Genomic DNA, 20,543 nt, shown 5'->3' with positions numbered 1-20,543 from the left:
AGTGGGGTTCCCTATACTTTCCTTTTTGAGACAAGGTCTCATGTGTCCCAAGCTGGTCTCAAACTCTATATAGATAAGGATGCCTCTTTGCCAGGCATGGTGGAGCACGCCTTTAATCCCAGCATTCAGAGGCAGAGGCAGCAGATCTCTGTGAGCTGGAAGCCAGCCTAGTCTACAGAGTGAGTTCCAGGACAGCCAGAACTACACAGTAAGACCCTGTCTCACAATCACTAGACAGACAGACAGACAGACAGACAGATGATAGATAGATAGATAGATAGATAGATAGATAGATAGACAGACAGATAGAGGATGCCTCGTACTTCTGATTCTACTGGAATGGAACCTAGGGTCTGAGTCTGGGTTTCCTTCAGACGACTCCCTGTCAGAGTTCCCTCAGGTCCTGGCAATATCTTGAGACAGCAAACTACCCATGAGACCTCTGGCTTTCACACCCATGTACACACATGTGTATGTATACCTTCACATACATACATAAACATCACACACACACACAGAGAGACACACACACAGAGACACACACACACTGTCCCAACCCCGCATCTCTGTGTGCTGAGGGTCGTGCCAGGTCTCCCTATGGACTTGAGGAGAGAAAAACAACCCTGGTCACACTGCATAGCCAAGGAGACAGTGGCCACTGGATCTGCCAGCCACCTCCAAGGATGCCAGCAAATGTCCTCTAACATCTCTTAGCTGGTCCAGAACAAACAAGCACCTAGGACATAAACCCAGGCCACACATAGAAGCCTCCATTTTGCCCAATCATCTGTATTCTACTAAATACCCTGGGACTTGTTATAGGCTTGATGGGGCTAGACTGTAGAAGGATAAAATATTTTACTCTACCCAAATTATTCTCTAGATTCCTGAGGGAAAGTGCCACGTCTTCCTTCCTTCCTTCCTTCCTTCCTTCCTTCCTTCCTTCCTTCCTTCCTTCCTTCCTTCTTTCTTTTTGGTTTTTTGACACAGGGTTTCTCTGAAGCAGTCCTAGCTGTCCAGGAACTTTTTGTAGACCAGGCTGACCTTGAACTGACAGAGATTCTCCTGCCTCTGCCTCCCGAATGCTGGGATTAAAAGTGTGTGCCACCATTGCCTGGCAACAAACCCTGAGGTCCACAGACGGCCTCCACGGGCAAATCAAATCCTGTTGGCTCACTTGAGAGGCCAATCCCCTTACGGTAGAACATCCCAGTGGGGTGAGATCTGGGCAGCAGAACTCTGCAGAGGTTTGGCTGTCAGCTCTGCCTATCTGACCATAGACAAGTGGATGACCCTCTCTGAACTTCATCATTCTTAAAGGTAAAACGAAGGTGACGGGCATAAGATATCCCTCCCGGGTTGCAAGTCTATTTAACATCTTCATCCAGCACCAGGCCGTACATAGCAAGGGCTCCACACTGTTCTTGTACTAATGCTGCTGGTGTTTATAACCGGAGTACAGAGTCCATCATTAGCTGGGCCCCCAAGCTCACAATCTGGAACCCATGCCACTGGGGTCTGGCATTGTCACTGAGATCAAGTCTGTGGGTAGTAGGGAACAGGCAGCAGGGTCATTGTTAGCAAGGGGCAAAGGAAGTCACCCCATGCTTCATGAGTGACTCCTATTCCGGCCCCAAGCAATAGGTATGTCCCTCCCTGTCCTTGGTGCCTCCACCCTGGCCAGCCGCCCCTGGCCCAGGGGCTTGATACTCACGGAGGTGGTGCGCGTAGCGGAGGTGGAAGGTGTCACAGCCGTGAACGTGATGGTACAGCGTCTTTTCGATCAGGTCCTGTGGCTCGTAGCCTGTAAGCTCTGTCACTCTGTGGAAGAATGGAGGCTCCATGAGTCAAGTGGCTCCTCGGCCCCTTCCTTTAAACGGGTGCTTGCTTTGCCAACTAATCAAGTGTGAAGAGGCCCAGGGGTGGGGATGTTGATTTTGGAATGAACTATTTTTACAGGAAGGAAGTCTTTGAACTCTAGCTCAGAGTAGGATGTAGAACAGTGAGCAAGAATGTTCTGGAACCATGGGCTACAAGCCTGTTTGCGATGACTTAGCATTGGACCTCTCTTGAGCCTTGACTGTCTGTGGGCGCCCAGGGAATGCTTTGATCCAAACACTGAAATAAGCCGTGTGCTGGGGGGGGGGGAGCCACCCTGGGGTCCTGTTGGGGCAGTCCTTCATGAACCTGTTTCATTCTACATGTGGGAGAATGCATGCAAGCCCCCGCGATCTCTGCATCTCTGTCTTCCACTTCTGGGGTTATAGACTGCACGGCCATGCGTGGCTTTGTACATGCCTCCTGGGGATCTGAACCCGGGCTGTCAGGGACACAGTTACATGCTTACCCAGCACACACTTTGTCCACGGAACCATCTCCCCAGCTCCTTTACTTGTTTAATTCTATAACTATAATGCTGACTGTGCATGATTTAGTGGTATTCACAACATTCGCACTGAACCGTGATCATCTCCCCTCCTTCCCATCACCCCACACAGAACAACGTTCTCACTGTACCCTGATCAACTCCCCTCCTTCCCATCACCCCAGACAGAACAACAACGTTCACACTGAACCGCGATCGTCTTCCCTCCTTCCCATCACCCCACACAGAACAACAACGTTCACACTGTACCGCGATCGTCTTCCCTCCTTCCCATCACCCCACACAGAACAACAACGTTCACACTGTACCCTGATCAACTCCCCTCCTTCCCATCACCCCAGACAGAACAACAACGTTCTCACTGTACCCTGATCAACTCCCCTCCTTCCCATCACCCCAGACAGAACAACAACGTTCTCACTGTACCCTGATCAACTCCCCTCCTTCCCATCACCCCAGACAGAACAACAACGTTCACACTGTACCCTGATCAACTCCCCTCCTTCCCATCACCCCAGACAGAACAACAACGTTCACACTGTACCCTGATCAACTCCCCTCCTTCCCATCACCCCAGACAGAACAACAACGTTCTCACTGTACCCTGATCAACTCCCCTCCTTCCCATCACCCCAGACAGAACAACAACGTTCTCACTGTACCCTGATCAACTCCCCTCCTTCCCATCACCCCACACAGAACAACAACGTTCACACTGTATCGCGATCGTCTTCCCTCCTTCCCATCACCCCAAAAGAAGCTCCTCACCTCTGAAACAATGCCTTTCGGCCTCTCTTCCCCTAAATACCACCAGTCCCTTTGTTCCAGCCCTTGTCCTCCATTCAACTTCCTGTCTCCCTGATCTTGTGTGTCCTAAATCAGAATGATACCATGTGTGACCCTCTGACTTCTGCCTTCCTTCATACATGATGACATGTTTAATGTCCACTGTCCTTTGCAGAATGGGTTCAGAACATGGTTTTCTATGTTCTATTTCATGTAGACACCACGTTTTGTGTTTTGTTGGTTCCCTAGTCTGTTGACGGGTGCTGAGGCTGTTCTGCTACTTGGCCCTGTGTTGGCTGTTCTAGGTTGTTAATTGGGTGATTTGTCTCCAGAGCTTACAGCTGAGTGGTTCTTACTAATGGGAATTATAGGATAACTCTTTAAACCTGGTATCCCTGAAGGATTTCCCACAGACCCCCAGAAAACTCTGCAATGACTATTCCAGCTAGAAGGTGAGGTGCTCGCTCTCCTCGGCAGTGGAAGTCTTTCCCAGGGCGCCTGTGACATGATCCCTCAACTCTCACCAAGTCCCAGACATATTAATTTACCCCTTCAGCACTTTGAAGAGAAATGGCTGTCAGCAACTGAGCCCTCATCGGTACCGCATCGGGCTGCCCTTTCCGTGGGCGAAACTGTGTGTGGCGGTGGTGTGGCTTCATAGACTTGGCCTAACCAAGCTGGGAACAGTGTCCTTAAAAGAGGTAAGTGGCCCTAAGCAGGCTGGTGACAGATATTTAAGAACAGATGACAGGGCAGAGTAAAGGATTCCAAAAGCAGCGTGGCAGCAGGGAGCGTCGTTTCTGGAGACCGTGGAGGGGTTGGAGATTAATGAGGAAGGCTGGCATGGAGGCCCTGCTTGCCAGCTATGAAATGCTAGCCACAGACAGAACCAGGAAGCGTGACCACCTCTTCCAGTCTTTAATCTGCTCGGACTCCAGATCATGCATCTCTCAGAGTCTTGGATTTCCTTGGAATGGCTCTCTATTTGGCCAGTGTATTCCCATGGTGTTCCTCTAAGGTGGGGAGGGAAGGGCTCCAGGTGAGTGTATGGGGGATGTCACTGGCCCCTGCTCTGTTCATTCCATGCTCTAGGGACTCAGCCATGGACCCAGTGGGGTCTGACTGGGCCGGAGGAAGGTGAAGAAACCCAGATGTCTCTGTGGCATGGACCGAAAGACTTATCCAGCCTCTGGACCATTGCTGTATTAACAGCAAGGACCTGAACATGTTCAAGAATCAGAAACACGTTCTCACCAAACTATTCACCAACTTTAAAAATTAAAGGGCAGGAAAAGGGCTTGGCAGGATGCCTTCCTGGGGTTGTTCAAACCTCCCGTGTCTGTAGACTTGTCGGAGAGATATGCCAGACTCCAAACGTTGCTGGCTTCGCCCAGCCTTAACAAAAGCACCGGCTACAGTTTCAAAATGAAACCACAACCCGGAGGATCCAAACATCAGGTTAAGCCAAGTTTAGTTGTGTCTGGGATTATGCCGGTTGGGCGGCCAGCAGCTGCTCCCCAAGGACCACCACCCCTTGCTCCTGTGACTTGGGGAACTCAGGCCAACTCTCCCTGCTGTAGCTGAGAGGGACTGGATGCTGAAGTAACCTCCAACCTGACCACTGCTGTTCCCCAGAGCAGGTTCTAGCTGAGAGGCCTATCAAGATCATGTTGCTACAAGACAGAAATATGAGCGGTTGTGAGGGGTCCCGATCCCCTTGCGTGTCTCCGACATGACGCCGCCCTCGGCTGAAAAGACCCTCCACATTTCAATACCCTGAGCTAAATAACCAACCAGAAAAGACTTCACGCCACTCCTCTGGGGACACAATCTCTTCTTTCCTCTTTGAGAGAATTCAAATGGGTCTCTTGGGTTTTCTTGAGTTGTCTGAGAAATACAAGGAGGCTGTGCTGGCTAGTTCTAGTCAACTTGGCACAAGCGAGAGTCATCCGAGACAGAGAGCCTTGGTGGGAATAGTCGCCGTAAGACCCAGCTGTAGGAGAGGGTCCAGCCCACGGTGAGTGGTGCCATCCCTGGACTGGCTGAGCCTGTCATGGGGAGCAAGCCAGTAAGCAGCACCAAGGCTTCTGCATCCGCTCTAGCCTCCAGCTTCCTGCCCTGACTTCCTTCAGGGGTGATGCAGAAGTATAAGCTGGGTGAACCCTTTCCTCCCAGACTTGCTTATTGGTCATGGTGATTATCATAGCAATCGTAACTCAAAGGAAGACAGAGGCAAAGAGTGGAAGAAACCTGTTGTTTCCTCTGCATTTCTCCAGCTAGGACCTTGGACAGCCCATGTCTGGCCTACTTTCCTTTTGGAAGAACCCCTGTCATAATTCCTACCAGGCCCTGAGGAAGCTCATGGCCCCCAAGCTTAAACAGTCCCAGAAGGTGCTGGCCACTGAGTGCCATTCACTCTTTGCTTGGAATTTCAGGGTATTCCCTGTAGTACCATCTCTCTCACCTCTCAACTCTCTGAAGAGCTTCGAGGAACATGAAGACTGATCCTGACTAACTTCATGTCTCCTGTCCTATGTGGGACTCCCCACTGGATGCTGTGAATATGTTTTATTACCATTGGTTAAAAAAGAATATGCTTTGGGCCTATGGTAGGGCAGAATAAAGCCAGGCAGGAAAAACAGCACAGAGATATAGATAGGAAGTAGGCAGAGTCTAGGGGACACCATGTAGCTGTCCAAGGAGACAGACGCTGGAGAAGCTTATCAGTAAACCACGAGCCTCATGATAAAATATAAAATAATAGGAATGGGTTAATTTAAGATGTAAGAATTAGTCAGTAAGAAGCCTGAGCCATTGACCAAGCTGTGTTATAATTAATATAGTTTCTGTGTGATTATTCAGGTCTGAGTGGCCAGGAAATGAAAGAGCAGTCTCTGCCTACACCATCCCACCCTGGGCCAGACAGATTTATCTCTTCTCAATAAAGAATCAGCAAGTGGGTAAAATGCTTGCTTTTATGGGATATTTTAATGCCACATTTTTCCTCTTTTTTAAGTTGTGGTGTTATTGTTGTTGTTTGTTTCTTTTCTTTTTGGATTGGTTTAGTTGAGACAGTCTTGCTCTCTGTAGCCAAGCCAGATCTGAATCTGCCTTAGCTTAGCCTGGAACTCAATAGTAATCCTCTTGCTTCGGCCTCACAAGCAGCAGAATTACAGATGTAAGTCTTTACACTATTTTTCATTAACTTGAAAAAAATAGAACACAAAATCCCAGTAGCCCAGCATAGTAGTAGATGCCTGTAGTCTCAGCTTCTCATATGGCTGAGACAGGAAGATTGCTTGGATCTTGGAGTTCTTGGAAGGACTTTGGCCTGTGCAGCAAAGGGACCCACAAACCAGGTAGCGACACAGCCTGGCAGGCGTGTGAGGCTTTGAGTTTTTGTCTGCTCCACATCTGTTGTCTACGTTCACCTTTGGAAGACTTTTATGCATCAAGCAGTCAGTGTGGCTGACAGACATCTTCTGGAAGCACAGAAGAAGAGGCCCCACCGGCTAAGGCCTCAAGATCTGTGCAGACTGGGGGCATTCTAGAATGTGTAGTAAACCCTGCAGGTGTCTCATAAAAATATAACTACCAGCTGTCAATTAAACAGCAAAATTGCAAGGACAGGCGTGACAGCACACGCCTTTAAAACCAGGGCAGGGGAGGCAGAGGCAGGCAGGGCTCTGTGAGTTCGAGGCCAGGCTGGTCTACAGACTGAGTTCCAGGGCAGCCAGGGCTGTCCTGATTGAGACCCTGTTTCAAAACAAACAAACAAACAAACAAACACAAATCATTTAACTTTGGAGCCCTAGAGCGCATTTACTCTGGGTAAGGTCAGAGGCAGCTCCAGCAAGACCTTCAGGAACAAAACCACGCTTCTGCCTCCTTCACCCTCCCTTCTCCAGCCAAACGTCAACACAGCGTGTACAAGCACTAGTCAGGCCTCCCTCCAAGGAAGCCAGGGAAGGCGACCTGTCTGCTCTCCCCACTGACTTAAGATGCCTGTCACAGAGGTAGGAGCATCACACAGGGAGCAGAATGGAAAATCTTTTGTTTCAAAGTCCTACCAGTGTAGTAGAGAGATGGAGAGCTTAAACCTTTCAGGAAGGGAAGAGAAAAACAAAAGGTGATGGTACCCGTCTGTCATCTGGCACTTCAGAGGAGGCAGGAGGACCAGATATTCTCAAGGTCATCCTCAGATCCATAGTGAATTCGAGACCAGCTGGGCTACAGGAGACCCTATCTCAAGAGGAAGTGAGAGGTTGGGGGAGGAGGGAAAAAGAAGCAATGTAAGGAAAGAAGAAAGAAAGGAAGGAAGGAGGGGAAGAAGGAAAGAAGAAAGGAAGGGAGGGAGGGAGGAAGAAAGGAAATAAGGAAGGAAGGGAGGGAGAGAAAGAAGGAGGGAGGGAGGGAGGGAGGAAGGAAGGGAGGGAGGGAGAGAAGGAAGGAGGAAGGAAGGAGGGAGGTAGAAGGGCTCTCTCACATCATAACAGACATTCTCACCACAAGCTTTTCGATGGTTCAAATGTTAGGTAATTAGTTCAAGTCCCTGTGTCCTGTCTGTTGTGAACCCCCTCTCTTCATGACTAACCCCTGCTAATCCGCGCTCTTAGCAGCGTTTACTTCTTGTTATAGTTTGCCTCAGTAACATGCAGCTCTCCAGGACCGGTTCCCACCCCTCGGACCTTCCAGGACGTCACAGCAATGGTCACAGTAAGGCCGGACTCACCTGGAATCCAGGAAGATGAGCTTCAGGTCAAGGCTGGCCCTGAACATGAACATGTTGCTGTGCAGCTTGATCTCCGTGATGGCACTGGGTGGCAGCGACTGGCCCACGGCCACCAGCCCCACGATCTGGTAGCAGGAGTCGTACAGGGACATGTCCAACATATACTGCCTGATCTTCAAGTAGCCGCTGCAGTGGATAACCTGGAAGAGGGCACAGACTCAGAGGGCACTGCCGCCCTTGGCTCAGGCTGTGTGTGTGTGTGTGTGTGTGTGTGTGTGTGTGTGTGTGTTTGAAGTGCTAGAACATTCTTCAGCCCATTTTCTGCAGAGTTGTTTTGTTAACGCGCTGACAGAGCCTGATTCGCTGCCCTGGGGAAAGGATCTACGCTCTGCCTTAAGAAACAACGTCCTAAAGAAACAAGTGTTTTCTGTCCAGTCAGGTGTGCAGGAGGAATGCCCCAGATCCACGCTCACTAACACATGAGGGCCTTGGATGTAAACTCATGGCCAAGTTTGACTCTGGAACACAGCAAAGACATACTAAGGAACTAAGTGCCCTCCTATGAATGCTTGCCTGTAATGAAAACATTTTCCAACTCCAACTGAGATTGAACCTGACATTTCTATCACCCAACATGCTCTCAACACTCCAGGGGATTAAAAATTCTTTCAGTAAAATCTGTATTCATTTAAATTATATTGGCCAGTGCCAGTAATCCAAACTCTGGTCCTTGTGCCTGCATGGCAAAGGCCTTACCAATTGAGCCATCTTCCTAGGCCAATAGATGGAACTTTTAATTTGTTTATAATTATAATTCTAAGAAGCAACGAGCCACCAGGCAATGGTAGTACACACCTTTAAGACCAGCACTCAGGAGACAGAGGCAGGTAGATCTCTATGAGTTCAAGGCCAGCCTGGACTACAGAAGGAGTTCAAGGACAACCAGAGCTACACACAGAAACCCTATCCTGAAAAAAAAAAAAACAAGACTTAAATAAACAAATAAAAATAAATAATAAGTCTACTCCACTCTTGAAGAGAAGCCCTCTCAATAGTTAGAGAACCAAAGACCACACTGGAGAGGGGCTGTATAGTTCCCAGGGCAAATGAGGTACCTGGAGGCCCCTGAACCATCTTACACCCACAATTAAGTAAGTGTATTTGCCATTTAAACATGAAATCCTATAAGGATCACAAATGTTAAAACAATGGTCATATGAGTCCTTAGCTCTGTTTCTGTCTCTCTGTCTCTATGCCCATCCCTGCCAGGGTCAAAGGAAGAGGTCACTGGCAGGAAGACGCTGGGCTGATAGGGCGCGAAGAGCGTGAAGAGGGGGGTTCCACAAAGAGAAGCTAAAGGCACAAGAGCCTCATAGCAGCCAAGCCCACCTTCCTCCTTTTCCAAGGGGCAAGTGAGAAGGGGGTACCAGCTCAGCTGCCTCCAGCTCCAGAGTAGCAATGGTACAAAGTCCCCCACGCCCCCTGCAGGGAAAAACAGCACAGGAGACTCAGGGGAAGGCGAGGAATTTGGTGAAGGGTCTGCAGGGATCCCTGGCAGGTTGTCTAGAACCCACCCTCCTACCTGGAAATGACTGTCTCTAACACTGAGGGATTGCCAACCAGTCATATAGTCCTAGATTCCAGAATTAACCTCAGCAAGTGGCGTTATCTGGTGGATAAGGTCAACCAGGGGGAAACACGGGCTGGGCTTGAAAGTCCCAGCTGGGCCGCTCAGCTGGGCACCCTATCCCTTCTCCATTTGCCTCCCATTCTTTTGAACATTCACTAAGGCTAGTGTTGTTCCTCAGAAGGCCAAGATGACCCATTGGATGTGGTACCACAGAGACGGCACAGCTTGGCACGTGGGCAGGCCTCGACGGTTATTGTGAAACACCACCCTGGGTACCAGATTTAGTTTGGACATTCCAGCAGTAAGAATAACGTCCCCATAAAGCAACTGCTCACTGCTGCCTGGAATCCCGCCCCGGGATGAGGATGAACGTTCAACAGACGCAAGGGGCAGCTGGTTTAGAGGAGCTCCCCCTAGGCAAGCAAAGTGGAACTCGTGGATTATGCTAAGCCGCTGCAATCTTGGTCTTATAGGGATGAAACCCAACTGGCCTGGAGCATCCGTGTAAAGTGTGAGATCTTTGGGCTCATAATCCACCCTGAGCCCTGCTCAGTACTTCTGTCCTGACAGAGGGGACATGGCAGATTCCCTCACCCTCTCCTGCCTCAAGTGTGAAGCAGAGAAGACCCTGCCAGCTGTCCCCACCCCCACCAGGAGCCCCGTGTACCTTGTATCCACTGCACGTCAGGCCTGCGTTTCTTTTCGCCAGGACGCATTTCATTCGAAGAAAGAAAGACCTCTCTATCTCGTACTCTGAAAGCAGAGGCACCGTTAGACAGGCAGGTGTCCTGCCCACGTCCCCAGCAACCAGACACAGCAGCCAGGAACCTCCCCATCCACAGCCAGACCCTGACCCAGAGAGCTTGGACAACAACCAGAATCTGAGTGGGAAGGGCAATAGCTCTTGCTTATCCTGAATGTGGTGGCCAAAACTTTGAAGAAAAGCAGCCTGAACCATGACCATCGTGACAACCTTGGAAACCAGTGGGTCTCTAAGATGCCTGACGGGGTGACATCTTCCCTCTTGTCATAGAGGAACTGGGGGCCATGGTGGCTGCTTGAGCCGCTGGAGAGGCCCAGAAGTGTCTAACGTCCTTCAAAGCACCAGGTGCTGAAAACCAGCCACAACTTAGCCCCTGTCCCTGACAGAGGGACCCAGACCCGTGCACCTCTTGTCAAGTACATGGGCTCTGAGACACCATAGCTGGGTAAGATAGACCGCCCTTCCCCAAGTCTTTACCAGGGCTCCCCCCATCATGACTCAGCCTTTACTGCTGAGTCATCTACTGGCCTTTTCCTTCCTTCCTTCCCCAGCCCCAACTCAGGAAAATTTTGACCATGCTGGGAACTGTAGCCCCAGGTACACAGGAGACCCAGTCGGCATGCCTCTCACGAGGCTGCGTGCTGGGAGAGCTGGAAGGCCAGGGCCTCTGGGAAAAGCTGAGTACCTTCCTAGCACTCATCCTGGTTGTAACTTAAGGAGGCGTGTGTGTGATGCCCAGGGCTTCTGACCCGATCTGTGCCATGGCACACAACCTGAAGTCCCTGCTTAGAATGCTTCCAAGTGCATAACGTAGATTACAAAAGAAACCAGCTACGTGGGGCAAAGGATTACCCAAATATTTAAACATGGCAATATGAGAATGACTAGCTGCCCATCTAGTGCATTAAATTAGGAGTCAGTCACGGGCCTCATCACTCAGTGAGTTTCCAAGTATCTCAGCATAAATATTTTGACATTTGTGCAATGTCTGTGGTAACAAAGCCAAGGCTCGAATGACCCCAGTGTGGCTGAAAGCCTCCAATCACGCACAAACAAAATGCTAAACGGCATCTAAATTACAGCCATGTAATTTCCCCCTGATATCTCACGTTCTCCTGGATTCTGTCCTCAGAAACAGCAGGCTTGATAGGGCAGCACTGGGATTTTAAACCAGAAGCACATGGGGGACAGGCTGGGACCCAATGCCGAACAGCTATGGCACGCAGTAGTGTCTACATGATGTCGGTGATGCAGAGGCAAGCTGAGGACAACGTGATATAGTGCTCAGCCAGCGTGCACAAAGCCATGGGCTTGATCCACGTGAGCAAGCAGCACCCGAGTGAACCTAAGTATATCTACATATGTTGGGTGGGCGCCGCTGTTAGCCTGACCCAAACCCAGCTCGCTGGGAAGAAACCCACTAGTTGGAGTGAAAGTGTGATCTTCACTCTGGTCTCCTGCGGGGTGGAGGACAAACCTTGGAGCAGATGATGGTGGAGCGGCGGGTGGGCCGTGAGCACTGCCGTCATCTCATCGTGGTCGGAAGGATGGATGTACTCATAAATACTGTTACCCGTGAGCTCCACCTGCAGAAGGAGGGGAGGATCAGAAGCATCACCGGTCTCTCCGGGGTGGGTGCAAACATCACCGGTCTCTCCGGGGTAGGTGCGAGGGCCCAGAGGACAGACCGGGTGTGCCGCAGGCTCACATGGCGCCAGGGCCAGGACTTGGGTCTCTCCTTACAGCTCACATCTTGGCCAAATGCAGAGGTGGAAACATGCTCCGGTTTGCAGGGCTCTGGACTGCCCCTCCACCCCCACCCCGGAAAAGGCCAAGAGCACAAGCTTGAGCTGCCAGGGAGTCTGAGGAGAAGAAGTACCCAGGAGGATAAACTGAAGGGTGGAGGCGGCACCATGGAGAGAAGCCTGGGCAGTGTCCTCCAGACAGACATCTCCAAACAGACGCAAGCTGGGGCTCTGTCTGTCACCCTCACTTACGGGCTGTGTGAGAGGAATGACCAGCTGGAGACCAGCTGCCTTGGGCCTTCTGCACCGCCCTGGAGAGCCACAGCCACTCAGAGGCTGACCAGCTGGGAACCATGGAGGAGGACTCCCTTGCCACTCAGACAAAGGCCCCTTCTGTATCAGCACTGAAGCATGCCCCAGGCACCGCCAGAGCTCCCGGGTATTGCCAGGAATGTGTCTCTGACCCTCCTGGTCCAAGCTGACTGCTTATCCCTGTGGGTGACCAGGGTGTGGCTGTGTCCCTTGGCATGACCTGTGACCTGAGGGGGCAGGGCTGAGGCAACAGGATACTGCAGTTACTTCTTAAAATGGCTGTCTCAACATTTGGGCATCACCAACTCCCAGACACACCCACAGAAACTCCAAAGCAGGCCTCCAGGGCCACACACGGACACAACAGGGCTGTGGAGCAGACTTTTGTGCCGTGATAATGGGTCTTATGTTTGGAGCTATAATCAAAAGAGTTGAGGTAGACCAACAATCACATTAAGTAATACCCAGTATTACTGGGGGGAGGGAGGCAGGAGTGGGTGTATTAATTCCAACAGAGGCAGTGGACTTCAAAGTCCAGACAGTAACAAGAGAAACTCACACAGAAAGTGCCCTAGGGTGGCAAGAACCTTAGTTGGATCTGAAGACTTCTCAGCCCTGCCAAGGCAGAGGGCAGATCAAGACGACAGAGAGAGGCTGTCCCCGACCTCTGCTGGTACACCCAGAGGTCCTTGCTGTAGGTCGCAGGATCACCTATCCAGGGGTGACTCTGACAACAGCTTAGTGACATGCAGGTTCCCACAGCTTTACCTTAGCATCCAGCCCCAGCACTTGGCCACAAAACCATGAAGAGGTGACTACTTCTCCCATCCTTCCTAGCCAGCGCTTCCAGTTCGTCAAGATGGGAGAGTTCCTTAGCCTTTTGACATAAATTACAATCCTAAATCTTGCCTCCCCCCCTTGCATCCACTGTTCTATTTCCTGTATCACTCGTGGGGTCCTTCCTTCGAACACTATGCAAAAAGCAATGGGGAATCCAAGCACAGGACTTCACCCTGACACCCACGCATTTAACCCTCCCACTCCAAACCAGAGACTTTGCAGTCCACCCCGATGCAGATCTGCCTATGTGAAAATATACCGCATGACTTCAACATCTTCAAATTACGTTGACCATTGGTTACTTGTGTGTGTGTGTGTGTGTGTGTGTGTGTGTGTGTGTGTGTGGTGTGTGTCATGTGTGTTGGGGAGGTATGCACACGTGGGGAGGTCAGAGGACAACATTTTGGATTTGGTTCTCTCCTTGCACGGAGTGGGTCCTGGGGCTTGAACTCACCTGAAGATTAAGTTTTGGGGTTTTTGTTTGTTTGTTTGGTTTGGTTTGGTTTGGTTCGGTTTGGTTCAGTTCGGTTTTTCGAGACAGGGTTTCTCTGTAGCTTTGGAGCCTGTCCTGGAACTAGCTCTTGAACTCACAGAGATTCACCTGCTTCTGCCTCCTGAGTGCTGGGATTAAAGGCGTGTGCCACCACCGCCTGACTAAAGATTAAGCTTTTTGGTGACAAACACCTTCACTACTAAGCCATCTCCCTGGCCAGATTTCACTAAAAAATAAAAATGAATCATTTTTCTTGCACAAAATTCTTGTTAATCCCTAAAAGGTCTGAATAGACCAGCCACCTTGAAGCTGTTTGAGACAGGAACATTACCCTTCTCTGAAGGGGGAGTTCACTGTGAAGGCAGTTGGCAGGCTGGCTCCTGATTTTCCTTCCTTCCCTCCACCAACCTCCCTGTCTACTCTCACCCTACCCCACTCCCGAATTCAAGGCTTATTTTAAAAAACAAAATAAACCAGAGACGAGGGTGGATTTTATATTGTCCAATTATTTCCCTCTTACTCGCTGTTTTAGAAGGAAGTGAGCATTCACGGTTGAAGTTCTGTTTGGAAAAACAATAACATGCTCAAGGGATGTCCCTCTGCAGACAACGCCTTCCCGCCAGTGCGATTTCAGAACAGTCCTGCGCTGTAATAAAACCACGTCCTCTGCTTTCACAGCTCCTGTTCTCATGAAAGGGGTTGAGTTCAAAGCAAGGCAAGATTTGTGGATGAAGAACTTGGTCTTTTGAGCTCTGGGGTTCATTATAACACGAATAGAGCCAGGCAGAGGTGGCGCACACCTTTAATCCCCGCACTCAGGAAGCAAAGGCAGATGGATCTCAGTGAGTTCAAGGTCAGCCTGGTCTACAAAGCAAGTTCCAGGACAGTTAGGACTGTTACACAGAGAAACTATGTCTTGAAAAAGAAAAAAGAAAATGAAAAAAGAAAGAAATTAAAATAAATAATTAAAAATATGAATGGGATAACTCTAAGGCCATCCAGGAAGCCCCATTGCCTTCAAACAATGGAAATGTCTTCACGGAAAAAATACAGAGTCATGTATAACAGTGCTGACCTTAACTCAAAATTATGGTTGACATGGCGTTTCCTGTATTTATATATGTACTTGTGCTTTTGAATACTGGAAAAAAAACGTGGCTCTTTCACCCCAGGCCTCCCCCAATATATATATAAATATGTAGATGAAACTTCCCAGGTCTCATATCTCAGCCTTACTGAAACAGAATGTCAATGCGATGTTTTAGAATCGGTAAAGCCCTGCCGACTGCAAAAGCCATGGCGTTCCTGCTAAGAGCTTTTTACTGCTTTGCTGAATGGCTTCTTCCTGCCCAGAAAGCTGATGTGATAAGTTCACACCAAGGGATGGATTCTGTGTGGAGAGGCAGAGTGACGAGGCCCCTGGGAGATGTGCATGGCTCTGCTGGCCGTGCTGCTGAGTATAACAGATGAAGCATTTTAAATTGACATGGTTTGAGCTTCGGGGTTCAGCTCTGTAAACAAACATGATGCTGCCCTTTATACCCAGAGCAAAGGGGATCTGTCTGTGCCCCTCGACGCCAGGGCTGCTCATTTCATTGGCCACTGTCTGGCATGCTTCTCCAATACTGCACTCTCCTGTATGTGTTCCACGTATGTGCACGTCTTTGAAAATGAGGGTTAGTTACCTAGACATTGTGTGACATAAGTTAGTCATAGTTAAACCATATGGGTATTTCAAATGTATACACAGCTATTTTCCCATCATCAGACATAAGTAAAATGGTTCTATTAACAATTGAAGGAAGACGGGAGGGAGGGAAGAAAGGAGGGAGGGACTCCTTTAATAAATGTTCACAGATAAAGATGTCCCCCAAAACCCATCCAGCTACCTTAAGCATGTCCATGTGTTTGATGTATGAGCACAGACACCGAGTAGACTTTGGGCCCAAAGGGTCTCTATTTCCACACTGAGCTGGGCTGAGGACACGGCTTACATGTGATTGTTTCTGTCCTTTTAAAACCAGAATTTGGCAGCAATGGTCACATTTGTTTGCTAACAGAAAGTCAAAATAAAGGAATAAATTCTCCCCTAAGAAATAGATTTCTTTTTTGTTTTGTTTCTGTTTTTTGTTTTTTGAGGCAGGCTTTCTCTGTAACTTTGGGGCCTGTCCTGGAACTTGCTCCGTAGACCAGGCTGGCCTCGAATTTACAGAGATCCACCTGCTTCTGCCTCCCAAGTGCTGGGATTATAGGCATGTGCCACCACTGCCTGACTTAGAAATAGATTTCTTATTCCACCATTTATTTTTAGAATGTAATAATGGGCTTTAAACAGAGATGGACTTCCTACGCACGAAGGGCTATTTTTACCTCTCTAGACCATTCTGACAGAGTAATCCCTTTCCGAGCTTTCACACAGCCCTGGCTCATGAGAACTGTGCTCCCTGTGCTCCCTCTACTGCTGAGAGTAACCTGTACTCCACAGCAACATCATCTACTCGGATGACGTCACTGTAAGTTCTGTGAACACAGAAGGGATGGCACCACACAAGTAAGAGCTGTGAATGACTCCGGCTGTCCTTCATCAGAGGCGGTGCCAGGATCACTAAGCTTGCTCGCCAAAGTCTAACTGATGCGACTTTATTTTATTTTGCTGTTCTGGGGACTGAAGCCAGGGACTCATGCCACATGCTCACCACTGAGCTACATCCCAACCCCAACACCTGTATCTCTGATGGTCTTATTTAAGAAGTATCTTTACGCCGGACGGATCTCTGTGAGTTTGAGACCAGTCTGGTCTACAAGAGCTAGTTCCGGGACAGGCTCCAAAACCACAGAGAAACCCTGTCTCGAAAAACCAAAAAAAAAAAAAAAACAAAAAAAAAGAAGAAAGTATCTTTACATAAACTTAATAACATGAAGGTTTATGATATTGGCTTCACATCTCGGTAATACAGAAATAACCCAAAGGATGATTATATATAGTGACAGGGTTCTCTGTGTAGTCCTGGCTGTCCTAGAATTCAGGCTGGCCTCAAATTCAGAGATCTGCCTGCCTCTGCCTCACGATCGCTGGGATTAAAGGTGTGTGCCACCACCACTCAGCATGCAAAACATGTTTTTAAACGTGTAGTTGGCACAGTATCCCAGTCAGTACTTCTGTTCACTAAGTAAAGAAGGCAGAAAAAAAAAAAACTGGAGCTCTGCTCTGCCTAGCTCCCCCTCTCTGGTGTTAATCATGAGCAGGAGACGGGTTGGGGGCAGATTTGCTGTTGCTTATTTAAATAGCTCACCATAGAGAGCCCCAGACAACAACAAGGGGCTCATGGCAGCAGCCTGACTGTGTCTTGGAACTGCTGACTGGGGCTCACAGCCTCGCTTCAGAACCAGGAAGAACCCAGTTGTTCTGCAGCTCTCAGAGGGTCTTGTGGTCCCTCCCTCTACGCTGATTTGGCTTCATGGTGTTTAAACTGTCCTTTTTTCTCTGGGGATACATCATCAAAAGGCACCCTCCTCCAACCTTCTTGCAACATAGTAGCATGAAGCCCTCTCCCCTTTCAAAAGCGGTGCTACTAAGCTTTGTTTCTGCACCTGATCAAAAGGAAACATGATCCACAGCTCATGTGGTCGCCCAGCTTTCCTCTGTGGAGCTAATCAGGAGCAGGACGCAAGTGTGTCACCTGGCCCACGCCGTGGCCATTCTTGATTAGAGTACTCAGTCAATCCATCCCATTTCCCACATGGAAAGAGAAAAACGACCAGTAGAAGCCGGCTGGTGAAGCCAGCCACCTACTGGAAGAAGGGGACACCCCGGGACCTAGGCTGTGCCAGCATGTTCCAGATACCAGGCCAGTGCTAACAGGTGTCTGCAAAAGGACTCTGCACCTGGGTTCAAATGAAGTTGTCAATCAATCACAAGTTGTTTATTCAATCTGTGCCTTGAGAGAGGGTCAGTGGCAATGTTTTAATATTTAAATTATTAAAATCATGTTCCCCGACCTTGAGTGTCTGTCCAATGAAAACTACATAACTGATGTTCTTTTTTTGTTTTGACTTTGAGGGAGCTCAGATCTAAGTCTAATATTCAATATTAGTAACTTTGTTATTTTAAAAGATTGCGGAGCAGTCAGCCTAAACAGGATGACATGTTTTGTCACATTTATGACATTATTGTAGGACTAACGGCGATTTTACAAATTACAAATAAAAGTGAAAAATAATCCGATCAAGGTTCTTTGACCACAGATCAAGTACAACTAAAGGGCCCTGGCTAGTTCTGCATGCAATAATGATCTAGAAACTCATAGAAAAATAACCACAAGCCTCCCTCCCTCCCTCTCTACCTTCCTTCTTTCCTGTTTTGGGGATTGAACCTGGGACCTCGGTGCAGTCTGTGCTCTAGCACCAAGCTCTGTGCCCAGCCCTACAGACAGTAAATTTCATGTTGTCAACACCATTTCGTCTGACAAGTACGCCAATCCTGAGTCACGAGGTACAAGACTTGGTCCTTAATGTGCTGTATTCAGAAGAACTGGTCTCACTTTTTAAGAAGAGGGGAGGAAGAAGAGGAGAGGAAGCAGCGGAGGGGAGGAGGGGGAGGAAAGAAGGGAGAGAGGGAGGGAGGAGGAGGGAAGAAGGTGAAGGAGGAGGGAGGAGGAGGGACCTTTGGAGGAAAAGAAACCTCCACCCAACTATGATATGCGACTCACTGACTTTGCTAGAACAACACAGAGGCACAGACCCACTCGCACAGGAGCAGGGGACGCACAGGAGGAAGTTACACACCAGTCAACAAATGTTTTAAAATGTGTTGCTTGACAGAAAAACAAAGGGGACTTCACCATTAGTGGTTTCTAAATTTGGTGATTTTTTTCCTTTCAATGAAAATGGTTCATTTTTGCCTAACTACAGGGAGAAGCCCACAGTTCAGAGTCTCCACGTTTCCTCTATTCTCCATATTATCACTAATTCTAGTGTCCTCCACCATCGGTTGGTTACACTGACAGCTCATAACAAAGAGAAACATTTAGTTCCTGCTCTATAAAAACAGAAACTTCCCTTGCAGGGCAGTGGTAGTGCAGGCCTTTAATCCCAGCACTTAGGAGGCAGAGGCAGGCAGATCTCTGTGAGTTCAAGGCCAGCCTGGTCTACAAAGGGAGTTCCAGGACATCTGGGACTATTACACAGAGAAACCCTGTCTCGAAAAACCAAAACCAAAAAGCCTGACTTCCCAGTGAGTTTCTAATATTCGTGTTTATGGCCACAGACAAATGTTCCTCTCAGCTCATCAGGGCGGGGTAGGGGGACCTTCTCAGGTCTCGATGGGCGGGGCCGTGGGTACTGTCTCTTTGCACCTGAGAGGTGGCCACTTTACAGGAACATGACTGCTCAAGCGAATGAGTAACGAGTAACATTGACCTCTCAGCCCTAAACAGGAAGTCTGTACCACCGCCACTTAGGCTCAGGAGCACTGCAGAAGTGGGAAATCCACAGGCTGGAAAGGAGCATGGGTGAGGGAGGGGCTTGGAGGCCCCGCCCCTCACCGCTGAACTATTGGCTATTGATCACTGAGAGAAGGGGAGTCATTGCCTGTCTACTCACTGATGACTCCACCAGGCTCCAGTGAATAACTTGAAGCTAGCAGTCACACCGAAGGCTCCAGTCAAGCTCAGTGGGTCACAGAACAAAACAAAAAAGGCAGGAGTGGAGGAAAGGCATTGGTTCTGAAGTGAAATTGATCAAAGAACACTTTTTTTTTAATGTGACTTGTCACCATGAGCCATGAATGGAGTGAACAGGAGTGACCTTTCAACCTCTCCAATCTAGCAAACTCTCTGGGGACCGGCAAGCTGAGCCCACCTCCTTCCTCTAAGGAATGGCACTCTGGGAGAGTTCTAAAGAAACCAGGACCTCGCACAGTAGTGGTGAGCTGGCTGTGACTTTCTGTCAGAAGCCCTATAAAATGCTCCACTGAAACAGCCACTGACCTGGAAAAAAACTCAGGAAAAATGACCCTGAATTCCACAGGAACAACCCCTGAGTCGGCCCCTTCCCTGTCTCTCCAGTGCACCCGTCACACAAAACCCAGTTAAAGAGGCTTCCTTCTGATCCACAGCCACGCCTGATATCACATGCAGACAGTGAGCAAGCATAGAAGGGTCAGAAGTGTTTCCCTGGGGGAGGGGGACGCTCTTTTTGGTCTACCTCACATTGCTAAATGACAGGTCAGGAAATCTGGCAAAATCTCAGAACAGGACTGGCCAAAGTTGAGACAGACCGATATTAACTCAAAACAAAAAGAAAGTAGGGACATAAATGTCATGAGAGGAGCCCCCCCCCTCCCCCCCGTGTAATGTCCATGGCAGGGGGGGGGAGGTTACAATTATGGACTGTGCTCAGACAAAAGCAGACCTTAAACAGAGTCATTCCAGGTTGGGGAAACCGTCACAACGTAACATTTACTGTTTCAATGGACCCAGAGAATCGGCAGTACCTACCTGAGACAAGCCTAGATGGACAGAAGCGGTCTCAGATATATACATGATTTTGCCATCAGAGGCCACGACAAAAACAAAGCCATCCAGAGTCTGTAAAGAGAAAGTGTCAGCGTGAGAGAATGTAGTTAGACTCCAGCAGCCAGAAGACACTGGGCCGGAGGAGAAGGGCTGAGGGGAGGAACAGTGTTTGCTAAGCACGCATGGGCCCCCAGGGCAACACTATACGTGTGCATATTTGTTATACGATGATGAATTAAAAGCCCAGGGCAGCTTGCCTACTTCCCAAGGTAGGCTCTCCAAGGCGCTCAGAGCACTTTTAAAGCGATCTTTCGTGCGCATTACAGAAGGACGCAAACCGT

The 20,543-nt window shown here is 49.1% G+C and overlaps 1 protein-coding gene across 1 annotated transcript in view; it reads right to left on the bottom strand.

The window, feature by feature from the left end:
* Sim2 (SIM bHLH transcription factor 2) overlaps positions 1 to 20,543 on the bottom strand; it is a 39,735-nt gene that overhangs the window by 8,939 nt on the left and 10,253 nt on the right. Inside the window, exons 3-7 of the mRNA XM_050162148.1 lie at positions 20,185 to 20,274; positions 11,775 to 11,883; positions 10,202 to 10,287; positions 7,905 to 8,104; positions 1,715 to 1,821 (exon numbers count right to left, since the gene is read on the bottom strand). Of these exons, the coding sequence (XP_050018105.1) occupies positions 1,715 to 1,821; positions 7,905 to 8,104; positions 10,202 to 10,287; positions 11,775 to 11,883; positions 20,185 to 20,274 (592 nt within the window). The remainder of the gene's footprint in view (positions 1 to 1,714; positions 1,822 to 7,904; positions 8,105 to 10,201; positions 10,288 to 11,774; positions 11,884 to 20,184; positions 20,275 to 20,543) is intronic.

This window comes from Alexandromys fortis, unplaced genomic scaffold (assembly GCF_014885135.2).
Source record: "Alexandromys fortis isolate MF-2015 unplaced genomic scaffold, M_Fortis_MF-2015_v1.1 scaffold_128, whole genome shotgun sequence".
NCBI classification, from domain to species: Eukaryota; Metazoa; Chordata; class Mammalia; order Rodentia; family Cricetidae; genus Alexandromys; species Alexandromys fortis.
The sequence above is the reverse complement of the archived record's forward strand: the minus strand, read 5'-3'. Positions and strand labels throughout refer to the sequence as shown.